The 25107-nt window shown below is 41.5% G+C and overlaps 1 protein-coding gene across 1 annotated transcript in view; it reads right to left on the bottom strand.

Annotated features, from left to right (window-relative positions):
- TBC1D9 (TBC1 domain family member 9) overlaps nt 1–23912 on the bottom strand; it is a 115223-nt gene extending 91311 nt beyond the window's left edge. Inside the window, exon 1 of the mRNA XM_042983856.1 lies at nt 23543–23912. Within this exon, the coding sequence (XP_042839790.1) occupies nt 23543–23672 (130 nt within the window). The 5' untranslated portion in view covers nt 23673–23912. The remainder of the gene's footprint in view (nt 1–23542) is intronic.
- Nucleotides 23913–25107: the final 1195 nt, after the last annotated feature.

Genomic DNA, 25107 nt, shown 5'->3' with positions numbered 1-25107 from the left:
ATACCTGTTTGATGGATGAATGAGTGAGTGAATGGATGAATAAATGAATGAATGAGTGGTGAATTAGCAGAGAGTAAAAACAGGGAAAAGGCAAAAAAGAGCTCATCCAAGTATCATGTGCTGGTAGACTGCACCTGAGACATCAGCTAGCCTCTCCTTTATATCTCTAGTATACATTTATTCTCTTTTTCTAATTAGAATCTTACTCCACATATAATGTTCTTTATTATAGTTTTCTGATACACTACCATTTTTAGAGCCTTCGTGTGCATTTATTTGTAAAGCATTTGCAGGTACATTACAGGGAGGTCAGTCTGACATTTGGCCGGTCACCAAGACTAAAGCTAAAACAAGTAGATTTTACTGGACTTAAGTTAATAAAGAATGTAAGGTGGTAAACACTTTGCCATTAAATGGTACAGTGCTTATAAAGGTCACTGGCTATATACTTCAGGCACATTCTTTTCATACCAAGTTCAACATCAGTCCGGAATGTTGGCCACCATCCAATCTAAGGGGGAAAGGGAACAAGTTTCTCTCGAATTCAGGCAGTTTCTGAGCTACATGAAGGTTTGTATTGATTTATTTTACTTTAAATGGGGAGAAAGTTAACAGTTCTGCCAAAGTTCTGCCAAATTAAATTCGATTAATTTAAGTTACCATTTTAGAAAAGGTGGGAATCTGTTTCCTCTAATGAAAATTTAGGCATATGTAATACAAATAAATGGGAGTGTTTACTGCCATTCTGGGTTCCATACCAGATTCTGCTGGCACTGCTTTGTTCCCCTTTGTACCTTCTTCCTTCTTGCATTTTCTCTATGTCACAGTCCTCATTCACCATATGGAAGTGCCATTAACTGGCAGCCTCCTGGCTCTCTCTGTTGACAACAGAGACCACACAGTGAAACCACCTCAGGGGATTTCAGAAAGTAAAGCCCTCATAAAAGTAACGAGGGTGAGAGCTAATTTGCTCTCCCCCTAAGATGTTAGGGATATGCATGATTTGAACAAATTCCCGGTTTTAATGAGATTTAACTACTGCCAGAAGATTCAGATGATTTGGAAATATGCATGTGGAATATGCATTCAACCATATTCCCTAAGTTCATCTTGCCCATCACAACAGCCAAGGACCCACGAAGGCACCAGGGAAGGTGATAACTTCTATTCTATTGAAAAAGCTGTACTTTTCCTTCTCCTGGTTTTCAAAATAGAATAAAAAAAAAAGAATGATGCAATAGGATTTTCTCCTTTACCATGTTCCTTTGGAAAAGTCTCCCTTTTGAGCAATTATTTCATTTGGGATTTGAGCAAGCACTCTGTTTTGGAGGGATAACATCACTGACTTGCCCAGACACTTTGTTGTGACCTCTATGGGGCCAAAAATCTGTGTTCATGAGTGGCAGAGATTATGTCTTCCTCCAGATAGACTCCTGGGTACTTTTGACAGAAAAAAACATTCACCCACTTGGTCTCTTCCCATAACTTCACAGAGCTTCACCCTTTAATCCCACTCTTAGTGGAGGCACTAAAAGGCTTTGTCTGAGTGTTCTATTCTTTTTTAAATATTTATTTTAAATTTTTTAAATGTTTTATTTATTTTGGGGGGGGGAGGGGCGAAGAGAGAGAGGGAGACACAGAATCTGAAGCAAGCTCCAGGCTCTAAAACTGTCAGCATAGAGCCTGAGGCAGGGCTCAAACCCACAAACTGTACTATCATGACCTGAGCTGAAGTCGGATGTTTAACCGACTGAGCCACCCAGGAGCCCCTGAGTGTTCAATTCTTGACTTGATTAGCAAGGCTCCTTAGGTCTCTCATGAGTGGCTCTCCCTCATCAGACCACTCTGACAATTAACGCCTATCCTACAGCCTGGTGTGTCCGAGCTGGCCACTGTGAGAACAAGGGCAGCTGGTCAGGAAGAAGGCCTCCACTCTGAGCTGTTGGAATCGGGCAAAATCAAATGTTAGATACCTTGACAAATAATGGATCTGATGGCACTGTCTACCTGGGACATCAGCAAGAAATAGGACATGCGTCTTGCTTGCACACCAAAGAAAGCCAGCGACACACAACGGTAAGGAGCTGAGCACCTCAGGTGGCAAATGCGAATGACGGGTACTCTCCACCCCACAACGGAGAACACTGCAGACAGGCAGTGAAACAATCACTGTCCACCCTGAATAGGCTTTGAACTGCTTTTCTAAACTACCAATCAAGCAGTACTTGCCTGTCCTCAATGAACTCCAGCTAAATGACAGCTATCCTTGATCCAAAGAGGGCCAGCCACATTCTTACCCAGACCATGGGGCCATTTAAACTTGCTTTTGAGGTTCCAGAAATGCAAAGGGAAAAGGAGGTGGGCTGCAGGGTGTTCCAGCAGGTGGACTCAAGGCCTGGGTTCACATACCCCCAGCTCAAGCACTGACTGGCTGAGTGACCTTAGGCTCAATCCCCTCCACCAAAAAGTAGGGATAATGGTAAGTGATACTCTGGGGGTTGTTGTGATGGTCAAAAAAAGAGTGCCAGACTCTCAGTAAGTATTCAACTGGTATGACGCATTGTCATTATTATTATTAGGATCATGAATTATTATGAGGAGTCTCACTGCCCAAATCCAGACATTTCTTTCTGACTAACCCATTTAAAAAAAAAAACGAAAACAAAAACCAAGCCTTTGAAATCACCAGAGTGATTGATTTATAAGAGGATAAATGGTTTGCAAGCTGGCGCCTGTTTCGTGGAAGACGACCCGGTCTAAAACCCAGTGCAACCAACCTCACAGCAAAACAAAACCAAGCTAGACATCTGCCAAGTACCTCAGTGCATCCAGATTCACAATTCGTCTGATCTTAGTGAAAATCCCGAAGAGCGGTTCTCTTTCTCACCTCATACCTGTATGAAAAAATTGAAATTGGCAGCATTGGGCCACAAAGCCAAGTTTATTTCTTATTCCAAAACTTCTCTTTGCACTACACCATGAAGTGAAAATGTTTCTTAACTGGTGCTCTGGAGCTCAAGGCTGAATCCAGCAAGAAACATGGCTACTTTGAGCTTCCATTTCTTCCTGGTAATGGAAACCATCAACTAATGAATGGAGTTGAGTGCCATGGGGTGAAGCCCCCCATCCTCACTCCCCATTCTGTAACTCCTCTTAATCACAGCCATGACTTGCTGTGCTCTTGCTAGGTTCCGAGTGCTGTCCTCAATGCTTTCCATTCATAAATGTAAACAACTCCACTACAAGTACTACTTTTACCCTTATTTTCAAGATGAGAAGACTGAGGCAGGGAAATGCAATTTTTCCCAAATCACACCAGCTTGGAAGTGAGAAGTGGATTTCAAACTCAATTACAGGGCAGTTCCGTGTCTCTGAGCAATATATGCATTGCAAACAGGGATCGGGATAAGAGGAATGGGTGGTGCTGAAGTCTAGCCCCAGCTCTGCCCTGGGGGGAAGTGGGGGGAGGGGGCTGCTGTGCCTTCCCAGCAACACAGCTCCGAAGGGACACCTTTTGCTAAGTGCACAAGGCCCGGCCTAGGAAGCAGCTCCAAAGCCATCCTCTTAAACACAAGCCCATACTCTTAAACACTACACCATTGTCCCTAAGGGGAGTACCAGTTGAAAATATAAACTCAAAAGAGCACTGACGAATGTATGAATAATGTATAATAAGTAATGGGCTCTAAGTTATTAAAGGGGAATGGGACTTAGGGGCACGGGGTAGATTATACCTTAATCTTTTCCAGCTGACTTCCAGGACAGCAAGTCTCCATGGTCAATGGCTTATCCTTGTTAGACACTTCTCACAGGTCTTGTTTGGAAAGAAAACCAAACACTAACAGGTATCTTTGTACAGCTACAAATTTATTCAGTTATGCAAATGTGTTGTGCCTAGACACTAATATAAGATGTCTCAAATACAAGAAGGTCTTTGGGAAATCAGAACACCTTTCCCAATTAGGACATTGTTATTGTTTATTCATTCATGACCCCCAAGTTCTAAACAAAACATTGCTCAGTTCCCATCTCAACTCATTAAGTGTTTATTTCATTAGCTGAAATAAAATCGCATCTTGGTCAGGTAACACCATCACCAGTTAAAACTGGTTTCAATACAGAATTCAAGTCTTTCCAGAGCTGTTCATATCATAGGACATAACCCTCCCCCAAGCCCCAGAATTCCCTCACTGTTACCAGGAAACCAGATTTTCTATGGAAAGTGTGATTATTTGAATCAGCAACACTTTGGAGTAAATTTCAAAGCTGCTGAATAAATAGCAGGGAACGAACATTCTTACTGGCACATTCCAACCAACAGCATCTATTTGTAAATTATAATAATAGACATCATGGTGAAATTGTACATTACAACTGCCCGTGTAAATAACAGCCTGTGGCTAGCTATCTGGACAGGGTACAGACTCACCAATCTGCCCCGGTCCCATCACTCACTGTCTCCCTGACACTGGGGACGAGGCCAGTTTCCACTTACCACCTTGCACTCAGAAAAAACTACAATCGTTATTCACAGTAATGAAATGTATCTCGATAATCATAAACTACATCTCTATTAAAGCTGGAAAAACAAAAAACAGGCTGAGAGGGCTATATGTTTCAAAATATTGGGGAAAAGGTATTTCTTTGTGCAATAGAGAATATTCTGAAGTGTTTAACATTTTAAAAACTGACCTTTACTGTATAGGCAGTATCCTTTCCCTCCTTTCTCACTCCCCTTCAAGAATCATTATTGGAGTTTAAAATGCCAGGAGTTAGGGGTGCCTGGGTGGCTCAGTTGGTTAAGCCTCTGACTCTTGATTTCAGCTCAGGTCCTGATCTCACAGCACATGAGATCAAACCCCATGTCGAACTCTGTGTTGACAGTGTGGAACCTGCTTGGGATTCTCTCTCTCTCTCTCTCTCTCTCTCTCTCTCTGGCCCTCCTCCTACTCCTAGGGGCATGCTCCTTCTCTCTCTCAAAATAAATGAATAAACTTTAAAAAATAATTAAAATGCCAGGAGTTATTAAACATCCAGGTACTAATCCCTCCTTTATTTAGCTGGTGTCAAGATCAGACTTGCCTGGGAAAACAAAAAGTCTTCCCAGAGAAATTTCTCTTTCTGAGAGATGTTTCCTAGATCCTTCTGGGGTTTTGCAGAGATTTGAAGTTTGATATTTCTTAATGCCTGGATCTTCATTTTCCCTGTCAAATTTAAGCAAACAACTCAACAACTGTAAACTAAATAACATTAAATTCTTCCTACGTGCATTTACACATTCATTTCCATAAACCCAGATTCTCCCTGATTGTACCTAGGCAACCTGAACAAAGGACCACCTAAGAACGCATAGGCAGGCTTCCTCTCCATTTCCCACTTTGACTGTCCCAGAATGAAATCATAACCAGGTACATGGAAATGTATCACGGAGTGTGTGATGGGAAAATAATGTACTATCTACTCTCAAGGAAATAAGGAATAGTCGGCCAGTTTCACTTAGATTTAAAAAGTAAATGGCCTGGGACGCCTGGGTGACTCAGTCCGTTAAGTGCCAGACTTCAGCTCAGGTCATAATCTCACAGTTCCTCGGTTCAAGCCCCACATCAGGCTCTGTGCTGACAGCTCAGAGCCTGGAGCCAGTTTTGGATCCTGTGTCTCCCTCTCTCTCTGCCCCTCCCCCCGCCACCCTCTGTCTCTCTCAAAAATAAATGAACATTAAAAAAAAAATTGAAAAAGTAAAGGGACTGACAATTTGCCATCCCAGTTACTGAAAGCAGACATTTTCTTTTCTTTTCTTTTTCCTTTCTCTTCTCTTCTTTCCTCCCTCCCTTTCCTTCCTTCTTTCAAATGAACGTGTGCTCCTGTGGGCAAGCCTGGCTTATTTGTGCGCTGGTTTTAATTGGTTCATGCTGTCGCTATGCCAGCTGATGGCTTGCCAGGAGATATGCGATACCACCGCTGCAGTTTCCCTGATTTGGCTGAGATGATGAAGGATACTCCGGTAAGAGAGAGGACTTCCTTGGAAATACAAAATCCCGATAACCTATTAAGATTGGCTGGTGCTTTTGGCTTCCAAGGCACTTTCAGTTTCTCATTGGCCCTCACAATGAACATGTGAGGTGGTTAGGCGGGGATCATCCCCATTTTCAGATGGAAAACAGTCCCAAAGAAGTTAAGAATCATGGCCACACATTTAAGAGACAGCACTGCTGGGTCTCCTTCCATTCCAGAAATCCCTTTCAGATAGCAACCACCAAAAATGTTGAAACTCTTATGCTACAGATATAATTCACAACAAATGATAGATACAGAATTTCTTTTTATCAAATTCTTTCTTTGTGCCATAAACAATCTCAATCGGGAGAGATATTCTCTGTGACATTTACATTCTATTTGAAAGACATTTCCAAGGCCCTTTCAGAGATGATTATCCTCATTTCCTAAGCTTTTTGAAAATACTCTCTCCCATTCTTCTCCCATTCTGCATTAGGGATCCTTTAAGACAAGGATCTAGTTAGTGAATAAGAACAAGGAAAAGAAAGTATTCGTCTAAAGACTTTAACAATCCTGTGCTCTTCATCTAAACTTTGAAAATGTGGGTTATAAACACATCAGAAATTGAAACCTGCAAGAGGCTTCTAAAAGCACACATGCTGGGGTGCCTGGGTGGCTCAGTCGGTTGGGCGTCCGACTTCAGCTCAGGTCACGATCTCGCAGTCCGTGAGTTCAAGCCCCACATCGGGCTCTGGGCTGATGGCTCAGAGCCTGGATCCTGCTTCCGATTCTGTGTCTCCCTCTCTCTCTGCCCCTCCCCCGTTCATGCTCTGTCTCTCTCTGTGTCAAAAATAAATAAACGTTAAAAAGAATTTTAAAAAAATATTAAAAAAAAATAAAAAATAAAATAAAATAAAATAAAAGCACACATGCTAAAGTTCAGCAAAGCTGTAACATCCAATTGTATACAGTCCCAGTGACAAACTGAAATGTCCACAAAACGCGAAAAGAGTAAAGAGGTGCCCTCTGCTACCCAAAGTTTCTACTGGCGCTAAGAAAGGGGAGACAGACCACAGCACATTACAGATACTCCTATCAAGGATACAGCCTAAGTTATCTTAGTTGTGGAAAAATCATAGGGTGTTTGTTTGGTCAAACACATCCTGAGGTTAGCATCATATAGACAAAATTAGCAGGGCTTCAAAAAGAAGCTTGCATTTTATAATGTGTGAATCTTTTCAAAAACAAAATGACATGAGGCCTTTATGAAGTTCCATGGAATGTGCCACGAAGATGGGGTTGCCAGAAGAGGGGAAAGAGGCTTTTATCCCGGATAGAGTGAGGAGGAAGGCGACAGGGGGCTCAGATACACAGATGAGAGCAGATAAATGGTTAAAGTCAGAGGGCAGATGGCACCCTCTTCCTAAAGATCACAGGTTACAGTCAGGCAATAATTTCAGGACGTGACTGAGAGACAAGAGGTGGTCCAGCTGCAAAACAGCTTCCTATTTTTCAGGAAATAGGAAGAAAGAGGGGTTTGCAGTTCCTATTCTGAGGATCAGCCTTCTGGCAGTTAAGTGAACTGGAGTGCAAGGTCTGTAATGATTAGCCATGCCATCTGCTCAGATCTGCACAACGACAGGCTGATAGCTGAGTTTTAGACAGTGAAAGGGAAATGCCAACTCACTGTTCTGTATTTAGACTCCATTCCTCTCTCCATTCACCTGTAGAGAAGGAGAATTCATGAGGGAAAAACAGGGGAGTTATCTGTGAGACCTGTGTGCCCCACATTACGGAGCATCCCAGACAGGGCTGCCTGACAGGAGCATCTACAGGGAAGGAACGGCCAGAACCCTCCCTCTCTGCCCCCTCCCCCACGCCACATACCCACCCCTCGGGTCTTCCCCACCAGGAGACACTGAGAGCTACAGTTAAAGGGTCCCACACCAGGGTATCGGGATCAGAGTAAAAGGAACACCAGCATTTTAACCACTGTATTCAAAGACAGTGATGTATTACTATTGCTTAAACAATATATAGCAACAGAATTACCTGGAAATGGCATAAGGCTTCTTACACTTTATAGTATTGCTGGTATAAGTAACAACAATATGTTTCTGAAAATTGCTTCGGTGCAAAATTCACAGTTGAGAAAGGCAAGACTCTAGGGTATTAGCTCTTCATTTATTTGATTCACAATCACTTTGAGTAGCTAATGGAACTGGTGGAGCCTCAGCCCTAGAAAAATACACATTCCTAATGAATTCCATAAGTTTAGTATATGATTTCCGGCCATTCAAGGACCTCCTGAAATCCCCACCAGCTTAAGTATCTCTAAAAGACAAGAAAAAGGCTGAGGAGTATTATCCTATAAAAAAACTCCGTAATATTTTTATATCTACAAAGAGAAAAGTAGATACTAAATAAAGAAAATCTTTATGACATTTGACACAAATTACATTAACAAAAAGCCAATGCTGTATGTCAAGTTCACATTTTTCCTCCTTGGTGGCCATAATTTTTTTTGAGATTGACCTCATTCACAGTCAACATGGATACTGGTCTTTGCGGAATATTCATTCATATAAACAGGCTCTGCCCTTGTCTGGTCCTCCACCCAAAGGTTCAATGCTTCTTGACTGTACAACCTGGAACGGACGGCTCCATATTGTTGTCCCAAAGACAGCTGACTAGAAAAATGGAAGTGAGAAAAGTCTGGAAACCTTTTTCCAAAGGAAAATCCAGAGCTGGTGTTTGGATTTCCACCCGGGCGTACACAGTCACTTAAGCATAACCCTCGAGAGCCGCTAGTCGATGATGTCACAACCCAGGAGTGCAGCCTTGCTCCACCTGTTCCCTTCATTTCCACACTCAACACTGCATATCTAAGACCGGGGCTGGCTCACTTTGCCCCGGTTCCTTTAGCTTTCCAAAGGATGCATTCCATTTTCAGCCTCCTCTCTCCTTTTTTATTGTCTCCCTTCTCCCTTTCCAAATTCAACCAAACTCAAGTACAAATCCAAGCTCTGTTAGTAGCAGGGTTCCTCAAGTAAGATACTTAACTTCTCAAAGCATTCAGTTTCCTCATCTATCATAGAGGGAATATCTAACCTACGGGGTTGCTACGAAAATCAAATTTGTGACATATGGTGAAGTTCTCAGCAGAATGCCTAAACCACAGAAGGATTTCAGCGAATATTAGCTCCTCTGCCTTTAAACTTTATGACATTTGTAAAATTAATAAAAAATATATATGAATCAAGTGTTAATTAAAAAGCATGACCACAATAACAGTGCTTTGAAATTTAGCTTTAGACCACGAAGCTCTGAAATCTTATCAAGATGTTTTTAGAAATAGTGTATTTTATATTATTTACTATAGGAATAGATAAGTAAATGTTATAAAATGCCAATGGAATGAAAGACAGTAAATGAATTCATGATTTCTTCTTTTTATGCTTTAATTAAAGAGTCCAAATATAAGTCTGTTAAATCCTGCTTATTTTTATTAAAGACTACCTTGTTTCCTAGGTTAACACAAAGCTTTAAAAAAGTCATTGGTACTATTGCGACGTAAATAGTTTTCCTTATTAAGAAGTATTACACGCAGGTAATCTAGAAGAAAACTAAATGAGATCAACAGAGTTCACTTTTTGTTGTTCAGAGTGTAAACGGAGATCTGGTCCTTAAAGTTGGAATTGACCTTCCCTCCAGCAAGTACTTACTTGCCCAGCGAGGCTGTGAACAATGCAGCTGAGAGGGAGAGTGCATTTCACAGACCTCAACTCTTGGACTAGACAGTCACCCACCTAGATTTGTGCTTCTAGGACCCACACAGAGTGAAACAGTTGATTCATCTAAATGACAGCTTCTAATGCAGATCTCCAGAGGAGAGTCAGAAGAACCTTAATGGATTTCTTGAATGGATCTCACACTAGGAAACCTAGCTCTCTTGAAAGGACAGGTAAATAACCTAACAGCAGAAGTGTGAAAGGAGATTTGAAGCAAGCTAGAAGCCAGTGGCAATTTCAGAACACCTTTAAAAATGACTGGCCTATCCTCTGAGCTCTCTAGAATGTATATACATCTGACAGGAAGGGAAAACAATGAGGAAAGTAGGTTAAGGACTTCTTAACCATTCTCTCTGGTTTAACCATTAGAACCCACGTTTCTAAATTACAAATTCCTGGTCAACTAATCAACTATATATATATATAAAGAGAAAAGATGGCTCCTCTCTGCCTCCCACCCCAGTCTTGTCCCTAGACTGTCAGAATCATTTGTGCAAGGAGAGAGGAGGGAAGAAGGACAGAGGAGAGGGAGAACGGTGGGAGACAGTACTAGGCTTCCTGGCAGAGCTCTTAAAATGTGCCTGTCCACGAAGGGAAGGGGGAGAGAGAGGCAGGGAAAAAGGCCGGCATGTAGAAACAATTTAAAGTTGCCGATCACAAATTACCTTTTCAAAAAAAAATTACCATCTTCCAAAAACCCTGACTACGCCTTAACCTTTTTAAGTGGCCTAAATATCAGACAGTTATCCATTTGCTTTAACAGCACCCTTTGAAAAATGTAATGTCTCTGTAAACTGCAGACTCTTCAGCAGCTCACACACTGGTGTGAATTAGTTCCCAGTCAGCCGCCTTCCAACACCTACTGGAGATCATCACAGGGATAGAACAATGATGGGCCATCATCTATGAATGGCTCTTTATGCTTCCTGTACTTTACATAACTTAACTCATAGAATCTTCTTAACAGACGCTAAAGGATTATTAAGCCATCTTATATAAGGAAATCAAGCTCAGAAAGGAAGAGAAGCTTCCCAAATCATATCTCTTGATAATAGATGGGGCTGGGATTTGAATCCTGTGGTCTGCTTCCCCAGGGAAGGACTGGAAAAGACCAACGCCCAGTCAGGCAGGTAGTGAACACAAAGAAGTCGTGCAAAGAGCAATCCTGGTGGTTTTCTAACTTGCCTGTGGCATTCCTTATGCTCCACTGCGCCTTGAAGCATGCCTGGCCTTTAGTCTCCAAGACCCAGAACTCAAGGTGCTACCTACCACAGCCGTTGGTGTAAGCTGCCTAGTTCCAAAGGACAAAACAGGCTTTTGTGGGCCAGCATAGGAACCATCCCACAATGTAGAACTGCATCTCTTCAAAGAGGAACCCTTTTGCACTGCTGATGTCAAGGCAAACTAGTGCAGCCACTCTGGAAAACAGTATGGAGGTGCCTCGAAACTTAAAAACAGAACCACCCTATGACCCAGCAATTGCACTACTAGGTATTTACCCAAAGGATACAAAAATACAGATTTGAAGGGGTACTTGCACCCCAAAGTTTATAGTAGTGCTATCGACAATAGTCAAAGTATGGAAAGAGCCCAAATGTCCCTCAACTGATGAATGGATAAAGAAGATATGGTGTATATATAATGGAATACTACTCCATGATCAAAAAGAATGAAATCTTGCCATTTGCAACAACAGAGATGGAACTAGAGGGTATTATGCTAAGCGAAATGAGTCAGAGAAAGACAAATATCATATGATTTCACTCAAATGTGGAATTTAAGAAACAAAACATATGAACACAGGGGAAGGGAAGGAAAAATAAGACAAAAACGGAGAGGGAGACAAACCATAAGAGACTCTAACATAGAACAAACTGAGGGTTGCTGGTGGGGTGCTGGGTGGGGGTAAGAGCTAAATGGGCAATGGGCATTAAGGAGGGCACTTGTTGGGATGAGCACTGGGTGTTATATGTGATGAATCACTAAATTCTATTTCTGAAATCATTATTACACTGTATGTTAACTAACTTGGATTTAAATTAAAATCAACAACAACCACAAAAAATTACATTAAAAAAAAAAAAGAACCTGATCTCTTCATAAAGTGGGAATCCTGTACAAGACAGCAAAGCGGAAAGTATATTCAGTGTCCCTAGAACAGGAGGTCAGTCACAACCCTGTAAATTTATGAAAGGAATCTTGGAAATAAATATTCCCCTCTCTACCTTTTTTTTTTTTTTTAATTTTATTCATTTATCTATCTATTTAAGTAATCTCTGCCCCTAAGGTGAGCCTCACACTCATGACCCAGAGATCAGGAATCACCCGTTCTTCTCACTGAGCCAGCCAGGTGCCACCCCCAGTACCCTTTCAGACCAGTTTACAAAAACCCAGAAGACCACCTCAAAAGCCACCTCAAATCCTACGTAAATTACATGCATTCACTCTTCAACTTCTTTGCAGAATAGGGTAAAGTCTCAGGACAAACTGGAATGGGTGATTAAATCATTCTGTGATGAAATGCTCTTAAAGTTCGTAATAACAAGTAGATGGGGAAGAATTCATGGAACAAGCAAGAAATATCTGCTTTTGTCTAATCAAGCTCCTTGCTAGTAGCACTCGTTATGTATTATGAGCCAACCCCATACTTCACTATAGAGGACTGCCCATCCCAACACAGAATCACCAGTTATGACATTAAACTTCGTTAGGAACTAAAACTAAATCCTTCGTTAGGATTGCTTATGTATAATTAATCCACAAAGAAAAACGTCTACTGCTGCGTGGAACCAGTAACTGTCGACACAGTACTTACAAATTAGCAAGGTGAAAGCATTTACCCTAAAAGCAGGCACCTGTTAGGTGAAGGCTTAAAGAGTATTATTTCTCTCACCACTGGGAATTCTTTGTTCATGTAGGGGAGGAAAAATTTTCCTTGACTCTCTTAGGATCACTGGCTGGATCTGAAAACCAAACTGATGACGATAACAGGAGAAAAACACACAAATTTTACTGAATTTGTGCATGTACAAGGAGTCCTTCGTAAGAGAATAAAAAGGGGTGCCTGAGTGGCTCAGTCGGTTAAGCCTCTGACTCTTGGTTTTAGCTCAGCATGATCTATTGGTTTTTGGGTTCAAGCGCTGCATGGGGCTCCGCAATGATGGTGCAGAGCAGCCTGCTTGGGATTCTCTCTGCTCCTCCCCTGATTACAAGCTTGCTCCCTCTCCCTCTCTCCCTCAAAAATAAATAAACTTAAAAAACAAAAAAACCTGGGGCGCCTGGGTGGCTCAGTCGGTTAAGCATCCGACTTCGGCTCAGGTTACGATCTCGAGGTCTGTGGGTTCGAGCCCCGCGTCGGGCTCTGGGCTGATGGCTCGGAGCCTGGAGCCTGCTTCCGGTTCTGTGTCTCCCTCTCTCTCTGCCCCTCCCCCATTCATGCTCTGTCTCTCTCTGTCTCAAAAATAAATAAACGTTAAAAAAAAAAATTTAAAAAAAAAAAAAAACAAAAAAACAAACAAACAAAAAAACCCCAAGAAAATAAAGAAATAAAGAAGTGGCCAGGGCAGGAAGCTTTGATACCCTTTAGTCAAAGAAACAATACTTTGTGAAACATTGACAAGAAAAAGGGGTTTTGGCTAGGAGTAATGTAATTAGAGCTAGATCGTCCTCATTTTCCTTAACTAGAAAGATAAGGGTTAGTTTAACAAGGTTTGTTGACAGATTCCTCTGGTGCCTCTCTGGGCTGATAAGCGTAGGTCTCCAGTAAAAGGAGGATTTATTTCCTGCCTTTAGGCAGAAAAGGGAGAGCTTTTTCCATGTTTACTGCTTCTTAATTGCTTCCAGCTCAAAATAATTTCTAAGTCAAAGAGGCATATTTTTGGGTGACAATCTGGTTTCCTTTATCGGTTAGCAAATGGAGCATTTCTCTAGCTGTGAAGGTCTTCATGTGATGCAAAAAGTCCAATTCCTGGACAGTCTAGTGCTGAATCGCCAATGGAAACAATCTGAGAGCCCTGGTCTGCACTAATATCATCTCCATGCCTCTGTTCTTAGCTCTCCCAAATTCACTCATACAGGTTTGATCACTAGGTTAGTAATGAAGGGCTCAGCAAGAGAATCCTGCCTTTTCCTTCTTGTGTATCTTTATAAAGTTCAGCCCTCCAAACGGCTGGTACTCAAACACATTTCTGACAGAATAGCTTATGGTGGATATTACACTTCTGATTGCGCGTGATGAGAAATGTGTTGATCTCTTGGTGACATCCTCCAACCGGAAGCATGTATGTTCTTAATTTGCCGGGGATCCACGGAATTCCCGAAATTGTGTGAAAATTTTGGGGGTGTTTTCATTTTTCTGGAGATAGAGTCAATAGCTTTTAATAGGTTCTCAAGGAGGATAGTAAGGAAAATAAGGATAGTCCGCACCATTATAATTAGTCTTGTAAAGAAAAATAAATAAATACAAAATCTAATAGGCCCTTAACTTATTAGCTGTGAGACCCATAGCAAGTCATGCGATCTCTCTAACATCTTACTTTCTTTTTTCTATAAAATGGGGATAATAATAGCAGCCATCTTAAATGGTATGTAAGGTAATTTGCTACTGAGGCCTATACAAAAGGGATAAAATACACTTTAAAATATCAAAGAATTAAAAAAATAGAAATGACTTCACTTAGAAAAGAGAACAGCTCAGAGGGAAGAGCTCTATTTTGGCAGCTCTTATTTTGGGAGGCATTTGCCTCTTCTAGAAAGGGCTACTGAGTGGCTGAAAGTCAGGATGTGCTTTTAACAGAATCAGAGAGTATGAAGACAAGGACAGGAATCAGTGTCAAACAGGTAGGGAAGCGATGATGCTCCAGTCTCTTTGCTTTGGGACCTTCAAGACCTACAACCTAAACATAAGTGTGAATCTAAGTAGGCAAAACCACCCAGGGTAAAGCTCAGTTTTGAAGCATATCAATACCTAAAACTAAAGTGAGTTGGGTTTGCAATTGGCAGGAAAAAAAAATTCTCTCCTATATCATCTTCTACTTCAGATTACTTCTGCAAAGTAGAAGTACAATGTCCAGTACATAATCAAAAGTAGCCAGGTACACAGGATGACATAATAGCATGAGCAAAAACCGGGAAAAACAAGAGACAACAGAACAAACCCACTTGGGCTCAAGATATTGGAGTGAACAGAGACTATAAAATAACTATGCTAGCTATGCTTAAGACAGATTTTTAAAAATGTTGAGTTTTGATATATAACTGGAATTTATAAAAATTAGTGAAATGGAAATTTTAGAATTGAAAAAGTTATTCAGAATGGGCAGGCTTAACAGACTAAATGTAGTTAAAGAGATCAAACATTAAAACACAGACCAAAAGAAAATAACCAAAGTGAAGCAAGTAAAAATCAGAAGGTAACAGACATAGAAGATACAATGAGAAGATCTGATATACATGTAATAATGGGTGTGCCAGAAAAGAAGACGAAGTGAATGAGGGAAAAGCAATATTTACAGCAACAGTGGATGCAAAGTTTACAAAACCATTGAAACAAGTCCTTTATACCAAGCAGGATTTTTAAAAATTCACAAATAGCTGGATCATAGTAAAACTTCAGAAAACCAAAATCAAAGAGAAAACCTTAAAGGCAGCTGGAGAAAGACATGTTACTATTACCTACAAAGGAATAACAATTCAGAGTGACAGTTTACTCCTAAATAAATAAATAAATACATAGTAAACCAGAAGTAAATAAAATGGTAAATCTGAACACTATCTTAAACATGTAGAAAGTCAGAAGCAAATTAACATAGTAAATGGTAAATCAGACAATACCTTAACCTTGCTTACAAAAATATTACTGCCAACCATTCAAAACACAAACATCCTTCAGGAATGAAAGTAGGATGAAGATATTTTCAGACATAAAAAACAGAAAATTTCTCAGGATCAGGGTCTCACTAAGAGAAACAGAAAAGGACTTTTTTCAGACAGTAGAAAAATGATTCCAGAAACGAACACAGAAATGGAAGAAGAAAGTACAAAACAACTGTAAACGTATGTGGAAATGTAACTGAATACAGACTTTTAAAAATAGTAGTAATTGGGGCACCTGGGTGGCTCAGTGGGTTAAGCATCAGACTCTTGATTTCCGCTCAGGTCATGACCTCAGGTTCATGAGTTCGAGCCCCGCATAGGGCTCTGCACTGACAGCTTGCTTGCAGTTCTCTGTCTCCCTCACTCTCTGCCCATCCCATGCTCATGCTCTTTCTCTCTCCCTCAAAAATAAATAAACATTAAAAAAAAATAATAAAAATAGTAGTAGTAGTAGTAATAAAAATAGTAGTAATTACATGTTCTAGTGTTAAAATATATAAGGAATTAAAATATATTAAAACAGGGGCGCCTGCGTGGCTCAGTCGGTTAAGCGTCCGACTTCGGCTCAGGTCATGATCTCGCAGTCTGTGAGTTCGAGCCCCATGTCAGGCTCTGTGCTGATGGCTCAGAGCCTGGAGCCTGTTTCAGATTCTGTGTCTCCCTCTCTCTCTGACCCTCCCCCGTTCATGCTCTGTCTCTGTCTCAAAAATAAATAAACGTTAAAAAAAAAAATTAAAATATATTAAAACAATAGCATATAAGTTGGGGGTCAGGGGATAAATGGAGTTAAAGTACCCTTTTGTTACTGTGTTATCTGGGAAAAGATTAAAAGTACCAATTTAAAAAAATAAAATAAAATGAAAGTACCAATGAACAATATACTTTGATAAATCAAGAATGCATTAAAATCTCCAGAGTAACTACTATAAGAATAGTGAAATGAATATAAAGCTTCTTCTAGCTAATAGAGGCTTAAAAATGTAATCATTAAAAAAAAAAAAATCCCATATCCTACCGAAAGGCAAGGAAGAAAAAACAGAGTAGGAAAAAAAAAAAAAAAAAAAAAAAGAAAGAAAGAAAGCACTTAATAAGATAGTAGAGTTAAACCCAAGTCACATGTACATTGACTAAATAATCCAATTAGGAGGCAAAAATTTTCAAGCAGGATTAGGAAAAAAAAATCAACTCTGTTATTTATAAAATGCACATCTAAAATATATACCACTGTATATCCTACAGACACTAAAATTATGGCAATATTATTCACAAATTTATGCCAATATATTTGAAAATCCTGATGAAAAAGATAAGTCCTAGAAATAGATTATAAAACTGACAATAAAAGAAAATTTTAAATTATTTGAATAGTTGTCATACCATTCAACAAACCCATGAATAAAAGTTCAAGGCTGGATTGCCTCACCAGAGAATTTTGCCAAACATGTCAGGATGAAATAATACTGCTATCACACAAACATCTGTAGAAAATTGAACAAAGTGAGCTCTCTCCAACTTATTTTTTAAAACTAGTATAATGGTGATACCAAATTTGACAAGAATGTAATGAAAAAGAAAAATTACAGGCCAATATTACCAATTCAAAAGGATGCAAAATTCCTAAATAAAAGGTGAGCAAGTGATACTAATAAACACATAAAAAAGATAATATATCACAGCCAAGCTGGATTATTTTTATATATGCAAATTTGGTTAAGCACTTGGAAGTCAATTAATGTAAGTCACTACACTAACAGAATAAAAGAGAAAAATCATACGGTTGCCTCAACAGATGTAGGAAAGCATTTGAAAAAATTCATCATCCATATTTAGTTAAAAATTTTTGGCAAAAGAGAAATAAGAACTCCCTTAAAGTGAAAAAAAATTATCTACAAAACCACCATATGTTGAGTCTTTCTTTTGAGACCTGGAAAAAGAAGGGGACATGTACAATCAACACATTATTCAACACTATATAATTTGCCTGTACAAAAAAGGCTTAGAAAAAAATTGTAAAAGCATAAAAATTAGAAAAAAAATAAAACTGTCAATATTCTTAGAGGATATGATATGTATGTGGAAAATGCAAAAGAATCTACAGACACATTACTATAATTCATTTCATAAGTTAGCTAAGTTCTGGATACAAGGTCAATATAAAACCACAACAACTATATTTCTAGAGGTCAACAAAAAAGAATTAGAAAATGAAATTTAAAATTTGTTTTTAATGCGTATTATTTATTTTTGAGAGAGAGAGAGAGACGGAGAGAGACAGAGCACAAGTGGGGGATGGGCAGAGAGAGAGGGAGGCACAGAATTCTAAGCTGACTCCAGGCTCCAAGTAAGTGGTCAGCACAGAGCCTGACGCAGGGCTCGAGCTCACAAACCATGAGATCCTGACCTGAGCCGAAGTTGGACACTTAACTGACTGAGTCACCCAGGCTCCCGTGAAAATGAAATTTTAAAAAGATACAATATACAATAGGTGAAAAAATATGAAATATCTACTAAGAAATCTAATAAAATATGTGTAATCCCTCTACACAGAAAACTATGAAACATCATTGAGAGAAATTTTAAAGGACCTAAATAAATAGAAGAACATACCATGTTCATGGACCAGAAGACTTGATATTATAAAGAAATTAATTTTGTCCAAATTTATTGATAGACACAATGCAACTGCAGTTGAAATCCCAACAGTTTAAATCTTTGTTGCTGTTGTTGTTTTGTTTTGATGGAACTTTAATAAGTTGATTCTAAGATGTTGTATAAATGTAAAAGACAAAGATAGCCAAGAAACTCTTAAAAAATAAAAGGAACAAGATAAGAGTACTTGATCAAATGAATATAAACTCTTATTATAAAACTAAAGTGTGGTACTGGTGCAAGAATATTCTAGTAGACAAAAAGAATAGACTAGAGTGCCCAAGCAAATCAATTGTCACATGTGTGAGCATTGAGTCATGACCAAAGTAGCTTTACAGAGCAGTGGAAACAGAATAGACTTACCAATAAATCATGCTGGGGCAACTGGATGTCCATACACATTTAAAAAAAATAAACCTTGACCACTATCTCACACAATATGCAAAAATTAATTCCCAGTGAATCGTAAATATAAATGTAGGGGTTAGGGGCACTTGGGTGACTCACTCGGCTAAGCGTCCAACTTTGGCTCAAGTCATGACCTCATGGTTCACAAGTTAGAGCCCTAAGACCAGCTCTGTGCTGACAAATGACAGCTCAGAGCCTGGAGCCTGCTTCAGATTCTGTGTCTTCTCTCTCTGGCCCTCCCCCCACTCATGCACGCGCATGCACTCACACGCAGGTCTCTCTCAAAAATAAATAAATGTCTTTCTCAAAAATAAATAAGTGTAAGAGTTAAAACTGAAAAGTTTCTAGAAGATAATACATTTATAACCTCAATCTGGAAAAAGTCTTATTGAACAAGACATAATAAAACACTAACCATAAAGGAAATGGAACCTATAAAGAATTTGGATATTAAAATTAAGAACCTTTAATCATCCTTAAGAGAGTAAACAGGCAAGCAACAAATGAAGATTCTGCCACATGGATAACCAACTATGAACTCATCTTCAGAATATATTTTTTAAAAATACCTACAACCAGTAGGAAAAAGACAAACAATCAATTGAAAATTGGGCAAAAGACTTGAACAGGCATGTCACAGACTATTTCAAATGGCCAATTAATGCAAAAAGGTGCTCAACCTCATTAGTCAGGAAAAAGTAAGTGGTATCACTACAAAACCACCAGAAAGGTAAAATTACAAAGACTCACAATGTTGGCAAGGATACGGAGCCAGGGAAATTCCCATATGCTGCTGGTGGGAGTATATTGGTACAACTACTTTGGAAAACAGTTTGGTATTATCCGCTAAAGTTAAAGATACACATAACCTATAAGCTAGCAATTATTCTCCTGTGGACAGACCAAAGAGAAATGTATGCCCACAGGCATCAGAAACACCCACAAGAAAGATCAGAGCTACCTTACCTTCAATGCCCCAAAACAGATCATTCCAAGGTCCACCATGAACAAATGATTGCGGTATACTCATATAATAGTTTTCTGTATAGCACAGAAAGATAAACTACAGCCACAAGCAACAACGTTTGTAAATATCACAAACACAATGCTGAACAAAGAATCCAGACACATGAATACACACTCTGATTATATTCATCCCTTGCTCAAAAAAACAGGCAAAACCAAAATATGTGTTTAAAGAGATATGTTCTTTACCCAAAAAAACAAAAACCAAAAAACTCTAAAGAAAAGCACTAAAGTGTTTACCACAAAACACAAGGATAGTGGGTTTTTGTTTTTTGTTTTTTTTCTCTTTAGGAGAGGGTGAGTAGTGAATGGGAGAGGGTTACAAGGAGGAGCTTCTGGCTCAATGTTCTATTTATTATCCTGGTATTAGTTGCAAGGTGTCACTTTGTGATAAATCATTGCACTCTGCATCTTTTATTTTGTGTACTTTTCTGTATACATATGAAATCTCAGAGGAGGTTAAATAAATACATCGAATGCATCTACAATAAAAAAAACTTCTTTGGGGGTGCCTGGGTGGCTCAGTCAGTTAAGCATCCAACTTCGGCTCAGGTCATGATCTCACGGTCCGTGAGTTCGAGCCCCGCATCAGGCTCTGTGAGGACAGCTCAGAGCCTGGAGCCTGTTTCAGATTCTGTGTCTCCCTCTCTCTCTGACCCTCCCCCATTCATGCTGTCTCTCCCTGTCTCAAAAATAAATAAACGTTAAAAAAAAAAAAAAAAAAAAAAAAACTTCTTTGCCTCAGAACCTATGTATATTGCCTGGAATTGGGAAGAAGATAGCTTAATTAAAAAAAAAAAAAGCAGAGCGCTGGATGACTCAGTTAAGTGTCTGACTCTTCATTTCAGCTCAGGTCATGATCTCACCGTCATGAGATCAAGCCCAGCAGCTGACAGCATGGAGCCTGCTTGGGATTCTTCTTTCCCTCTCTCTGCCCCTCCCCCACTGGTTCTCTCTCCCTCTCTCTCTCAACATAAATAAGTAAACTTAAAAAAAAAAAAAAAAAAGCAAGTGTCTTCACTATGACCCATTATTTTTTATAGCTTTTGCACTACTATCTTACCAAGGACTGTGGACCACTGAGCACTCCTGGCCAGCTCCTACTGAGCAAGTTTCCCCCTCATCATCCTATGACCATCATCCATTTAAGGACTGGACAATGGTGCACTGGCCCAGATAATGCACACTATATAATGGTCCTGAGATCCTCCAGAAAATTTCCGATAATTGATGCCCAACACTTGGTCTTCCCTCCCTCCTCACAGGCTAATTTTTTTCTTTCTTCAGTTCTCAGCTCAAGTGTCACTTCTTCAGGGAAACTTGCCTTGCTCCCATTTCCATCCTCTTTTTCTGAGTGGAGTGACCAACATCATGCTCCTCTCCTTTCGATGTTAGTACTGGTCATTCTCAGTCTGCCCCCACCTCCCAGCTCCATCCCTGGGAGGCTGATCCCTTGGGACTAGATCACCAGGACATCCTATCCACCTGGCTTCTCTTGGGTTCTACTGATGAAAGGCAACGGCAGGAGCTAGCAGGGTAAGAGGAGAGAAATCAGGCATGTCCTTTCCACTTCCTTTTTGCTGTGCTCTGTGTTTCTGGGGAGGCTGCGTCTCCAGAGGCCCAAAGCTCCTCCTGCCTGGCTCCAGCTCATAAGGCTTCCAGGAACCTCATTCCTGCCGCCTAGGATGGTAACACCCCCCCACCACTGTGTCTTTCACTGGTTCTGGTAACCCTGCCCCCACCTTTCTAAGTTGTCTTTTCAAGAAACTCTTCATCTGAACTAGGTTTGAGTCTGTTTCTGCTGGGACCCTGTGGATTGGCAATTTTATATTAATTTTTATGATTATTTTATAAACACTTGTCTACTCCACAAGGCTGTGAGCTTCTTGACACTGGCACTTCAGGCACTACCAACAAATATTTGTTAAATGATTTAGTACGTTAATGAATGCATGAAGGAACTCACATTAGGATCCAAATATACTATACATAGTACAAGGATTTCTAAAATGTCCCTGCTACCTTTAACGTGGCACCAATCTATCAGAGCAGACATTTTTCCTATGTTAGTTGAAAAGAGCCTTAGTTGGCAGTAATATTTTTACTCATGATGATAATCTCAATTATTCTTGTAGTAAGTGCAATAATGACAATTTTCCAATTAAAAAGATGTAACTTTCTTTCTGAAGTGAGTTATCAATAATGAGATTCCAAGCGGGCTATGGTTACTTATAGCTCTAAGAGTCAGTAGGAACATAATAAAAATATTAACTAGGAAAAGAAGGTTCTGCGTCTCCGAATCTTTCATAATCTATTGCAAATGACTCTAGAAAATAAATACTACATAGTAGTTACACGGCGTAGGACAGTTAGCCTCAGGTAGGAAATGTTCTTTGTTAATATAATAAACTATCTACTTTACATTGTTGTTTTAGGTTTAAAAAAGGACAATCTGAGCTGATCCCAGTTTTAGATACGCAAGCTACATATTAGCGTATATAGTTAGACAACTTCTACAAAATGAACTGGAAAATCCTGATTCTAGGCCACTAATCAGAATTTCCAGAACAGGGTCTGGAGCTCTGCATATTGCCTTCTCTTTCATGGCAGCAAATGTATAGAAAAATCAGGTTAGCCATAGGCCATACCATATACTAGCAAGATCCTTCAAACCAATATATGCCATAAAATGTGCCACTTGAATTTTAATCTTGAGAAAACCAGCCTGTAAACTACAATCTCAACTAAATACATACCACATTGAGAATTTTTAGTTCATAGCACGGCATTTTGAAAGCCACAATTTAGCTAGCATGCAAACTGCCAGAGGGTGATAGATTTTGGACTCTGAAGAGGTCAAGGTTCATCTCTTTTCTGCAATCTCTTTCCTGGTTAAACCTCTCCCTTCTATTTCTGCAACTAACTTCTTCACTATAAAAAGTATCCCAGTTCTCTTCGTTCTAATCACCATGGGGAGGGGAAGGTCCAATTTCTCCAGTATGGTATGAGTTCAAGATTATTGGTCACCTCCCAGCAAGACAACTCGTGAGTTAATAACGAAGACCTTTCTAATAGGGCACTACTTGGGATATTGGTCTGATTTTATAATCCCGAAATGATAAGGCATGGTTTCAGTAATAGTTACAGTATTAATAACACCTTGTGAGGGGGTTCGGGTAAGTGACTGAGTTAAACTAGTTAAAATGCAGTTATAGCGCTAATTCGTTTCACAATCAGGTAACTTGCTTTCCTAGGTTCTTATTAGGTGCAACAACAACAACAGTATCCTTTTTCCTTATTCATTCTCTTCAGTCATAACTAATCTAGGAAATGACCACACCAGTCTCTTACTGATTGCTTCCCTGAAAACAAAAGAGCATTTTATACCTGATCCTGCCATGATCAGTAAAGAGAATGAAGTAAAAATGAACCATCCTTTGCCTCTCTTGCCCATATATAAAACGATAATTTTTAAGGAGGGTGGGGAGGTAGGAAGAAGTGCTGCATTTAATTCATAAGGGCTGCTCCCCCCACCCTCCCCCACCTCCAATCTCATCAACATCACCCACCTAGGGGGCACCCGGTACTCGAAGGGCCCCATAGCCTGACAGGGTCAGAGAAGAATCATCTCTTTCACAGACTGAAAAATCAGGACTCCTGAGGTCTTCCGCTCACCAAAGTGGGGCGGGTCGCCCGGCCCCGGGGGACCGGGCGGCGTCCCGGGCGCCCGCAGCCTAGGGCCTCGGGCGGCGCCGCAGCGCTCCCGGCCCCTCCCGCAGGGACTGGCCGCCGGTCCTTACCCGCTAGTCCGCCGCCGCCGCCTCCATCGCCCGCGTGCCCCTTCCTCCGCTGCAGGATGAAGTAGGGGTTGGCCCTCTCCGTGATCCACAGCGCGTTGGCCAGCAGCACCTCTTCGGGGTTCACCCACATGTTCCCGGGCGCCGCGGGCGGACGCACAATGGGCCCGAGGGTCAGGTCCTGCACACACCGGCGCGCACAGGCGCGCACTCCCGGGCACACGCGCGCCCTCCCGCTCGCTAGGTGCGGCGGCGAAGAGCGACTTCACCAGGCGGCGGTCCGCGGAGCCCGGGCCACAACAAAGCCCCCGCGGGCGGCCGGGGAGGACGGCGAGGACGCGGGTGCGGCGAGCAGCATCCTCCCCGCGGCGGCGCCGCCCCCCGCGAGCCCGCGGCCGCAGACGCCCAGGCCCGCCGCCCCGCAGCCCGGCTCCGGCCCACGGCGGCGCTAGGAGCGGGAGGAGGAGGAGGAGGAGGAGGAGGAGGAAGAAGAGCGGGAGGAGGAGGAAGTGGTGGCGCTCAGTCCCGGGATCCGGATCGGCGGCGGCGAGCAGGGCTGCGGGAGCCTGCAGCCGACACGGCCCCGCGGCGAGCGCCGAGCTGGGCTGGGGCGCGGCTGCTACAGCAGCACCTAGCCGAGCTCCAGATCTCCTCAGTCTCTAGCCGCTCCGCGCCCTCGAGGTCACCGCGCGGTAACGCTCCGCGTCGGGGCCACTGGCACCTGCGGCGAAGCCCCGCTTGCAGCTGGAAGGACGCTCCGGACACTGCGAATGAATGACGCCAGCGCGGCTCACTTAGAGCGGGCCCGAGTGACACCAGTTTCCGCGGACGCGGGTCCTCCGCGGGCTCCGAGCGCTGAGCCCGGCTGCTGTGGCGGGCTTTGGGGGAACCTTCTGGGGACCGTGGGCCAAGCGCTCGGCCCCACGCCCATCTCAGCGGGGAGGACGCTGCCAGCCTCCGTGTGTGTGTGTGTGTGTGTGTGTGTGTGTGCTGTATGTTTATGGTTGACGCTCTGTGGGCTAGCGCCACCCCTCTTCCCAGGAAATAAGTGTTTCAAGGTTCCAGACTTGGAGCTAGATACCGGGTCGGAAGTGGACGCAGCCAATGGTTGTCCGTGTTTTTGTTTCCTGCATCCCAGGGCAAGTCATGCGCTAAACTTGTCACCGCCTGTAACCCCTCCCCCTCCCCATTGCATTGTAATTAAAGTGGCCCAGCTAAGTGCATTACATCACTTCTTTCCTTGACCTGAGGGGCATGAGCAGTAGCGAAGTTGGAAGCAGCCCAAGAGCTTAGGCCATCTAATTCACACTACAGCTGTTCCTATTTCAGGCATTTGGAGCTCCGAGGACCAGGAATGGCAGAATTCACGGATATATTCACATTTAATAGATGGAATAAAAAAAAAATTTTTTTAATCATTGAATTCAGAGACAGAACAAAGACCAGCTTAACCGACTGAGCCACCCAGACGCCCCCCAACAAAGCCAAGCTTTATCGCTAGATGGTTTTTACATTCCCCCAATACTTCAAGACCTGTGATCACAGCCCATCTACCTATATATCTGGTG

This window comes from Panthera tigris, chromosome B1, assembly GCF_018350195.1.
Source record: "Panthera tigris isolate Pti1 chromosome B1, P.tigris_Pti1_mat1.1, whole genome shotgun sequence".
In the NCBI taxonomy this organism is placed as follows: Eukaryota; Metazoa; Chordata; class Mammalia; order Carnivora; family Felidae; genus Panthera; species Panthera tigris.
The sequence above is the reverse complement of the archived record's forward strand: the minus strand, read 5'-3'. Positions and strand labels throughout refer to the sequence as shown.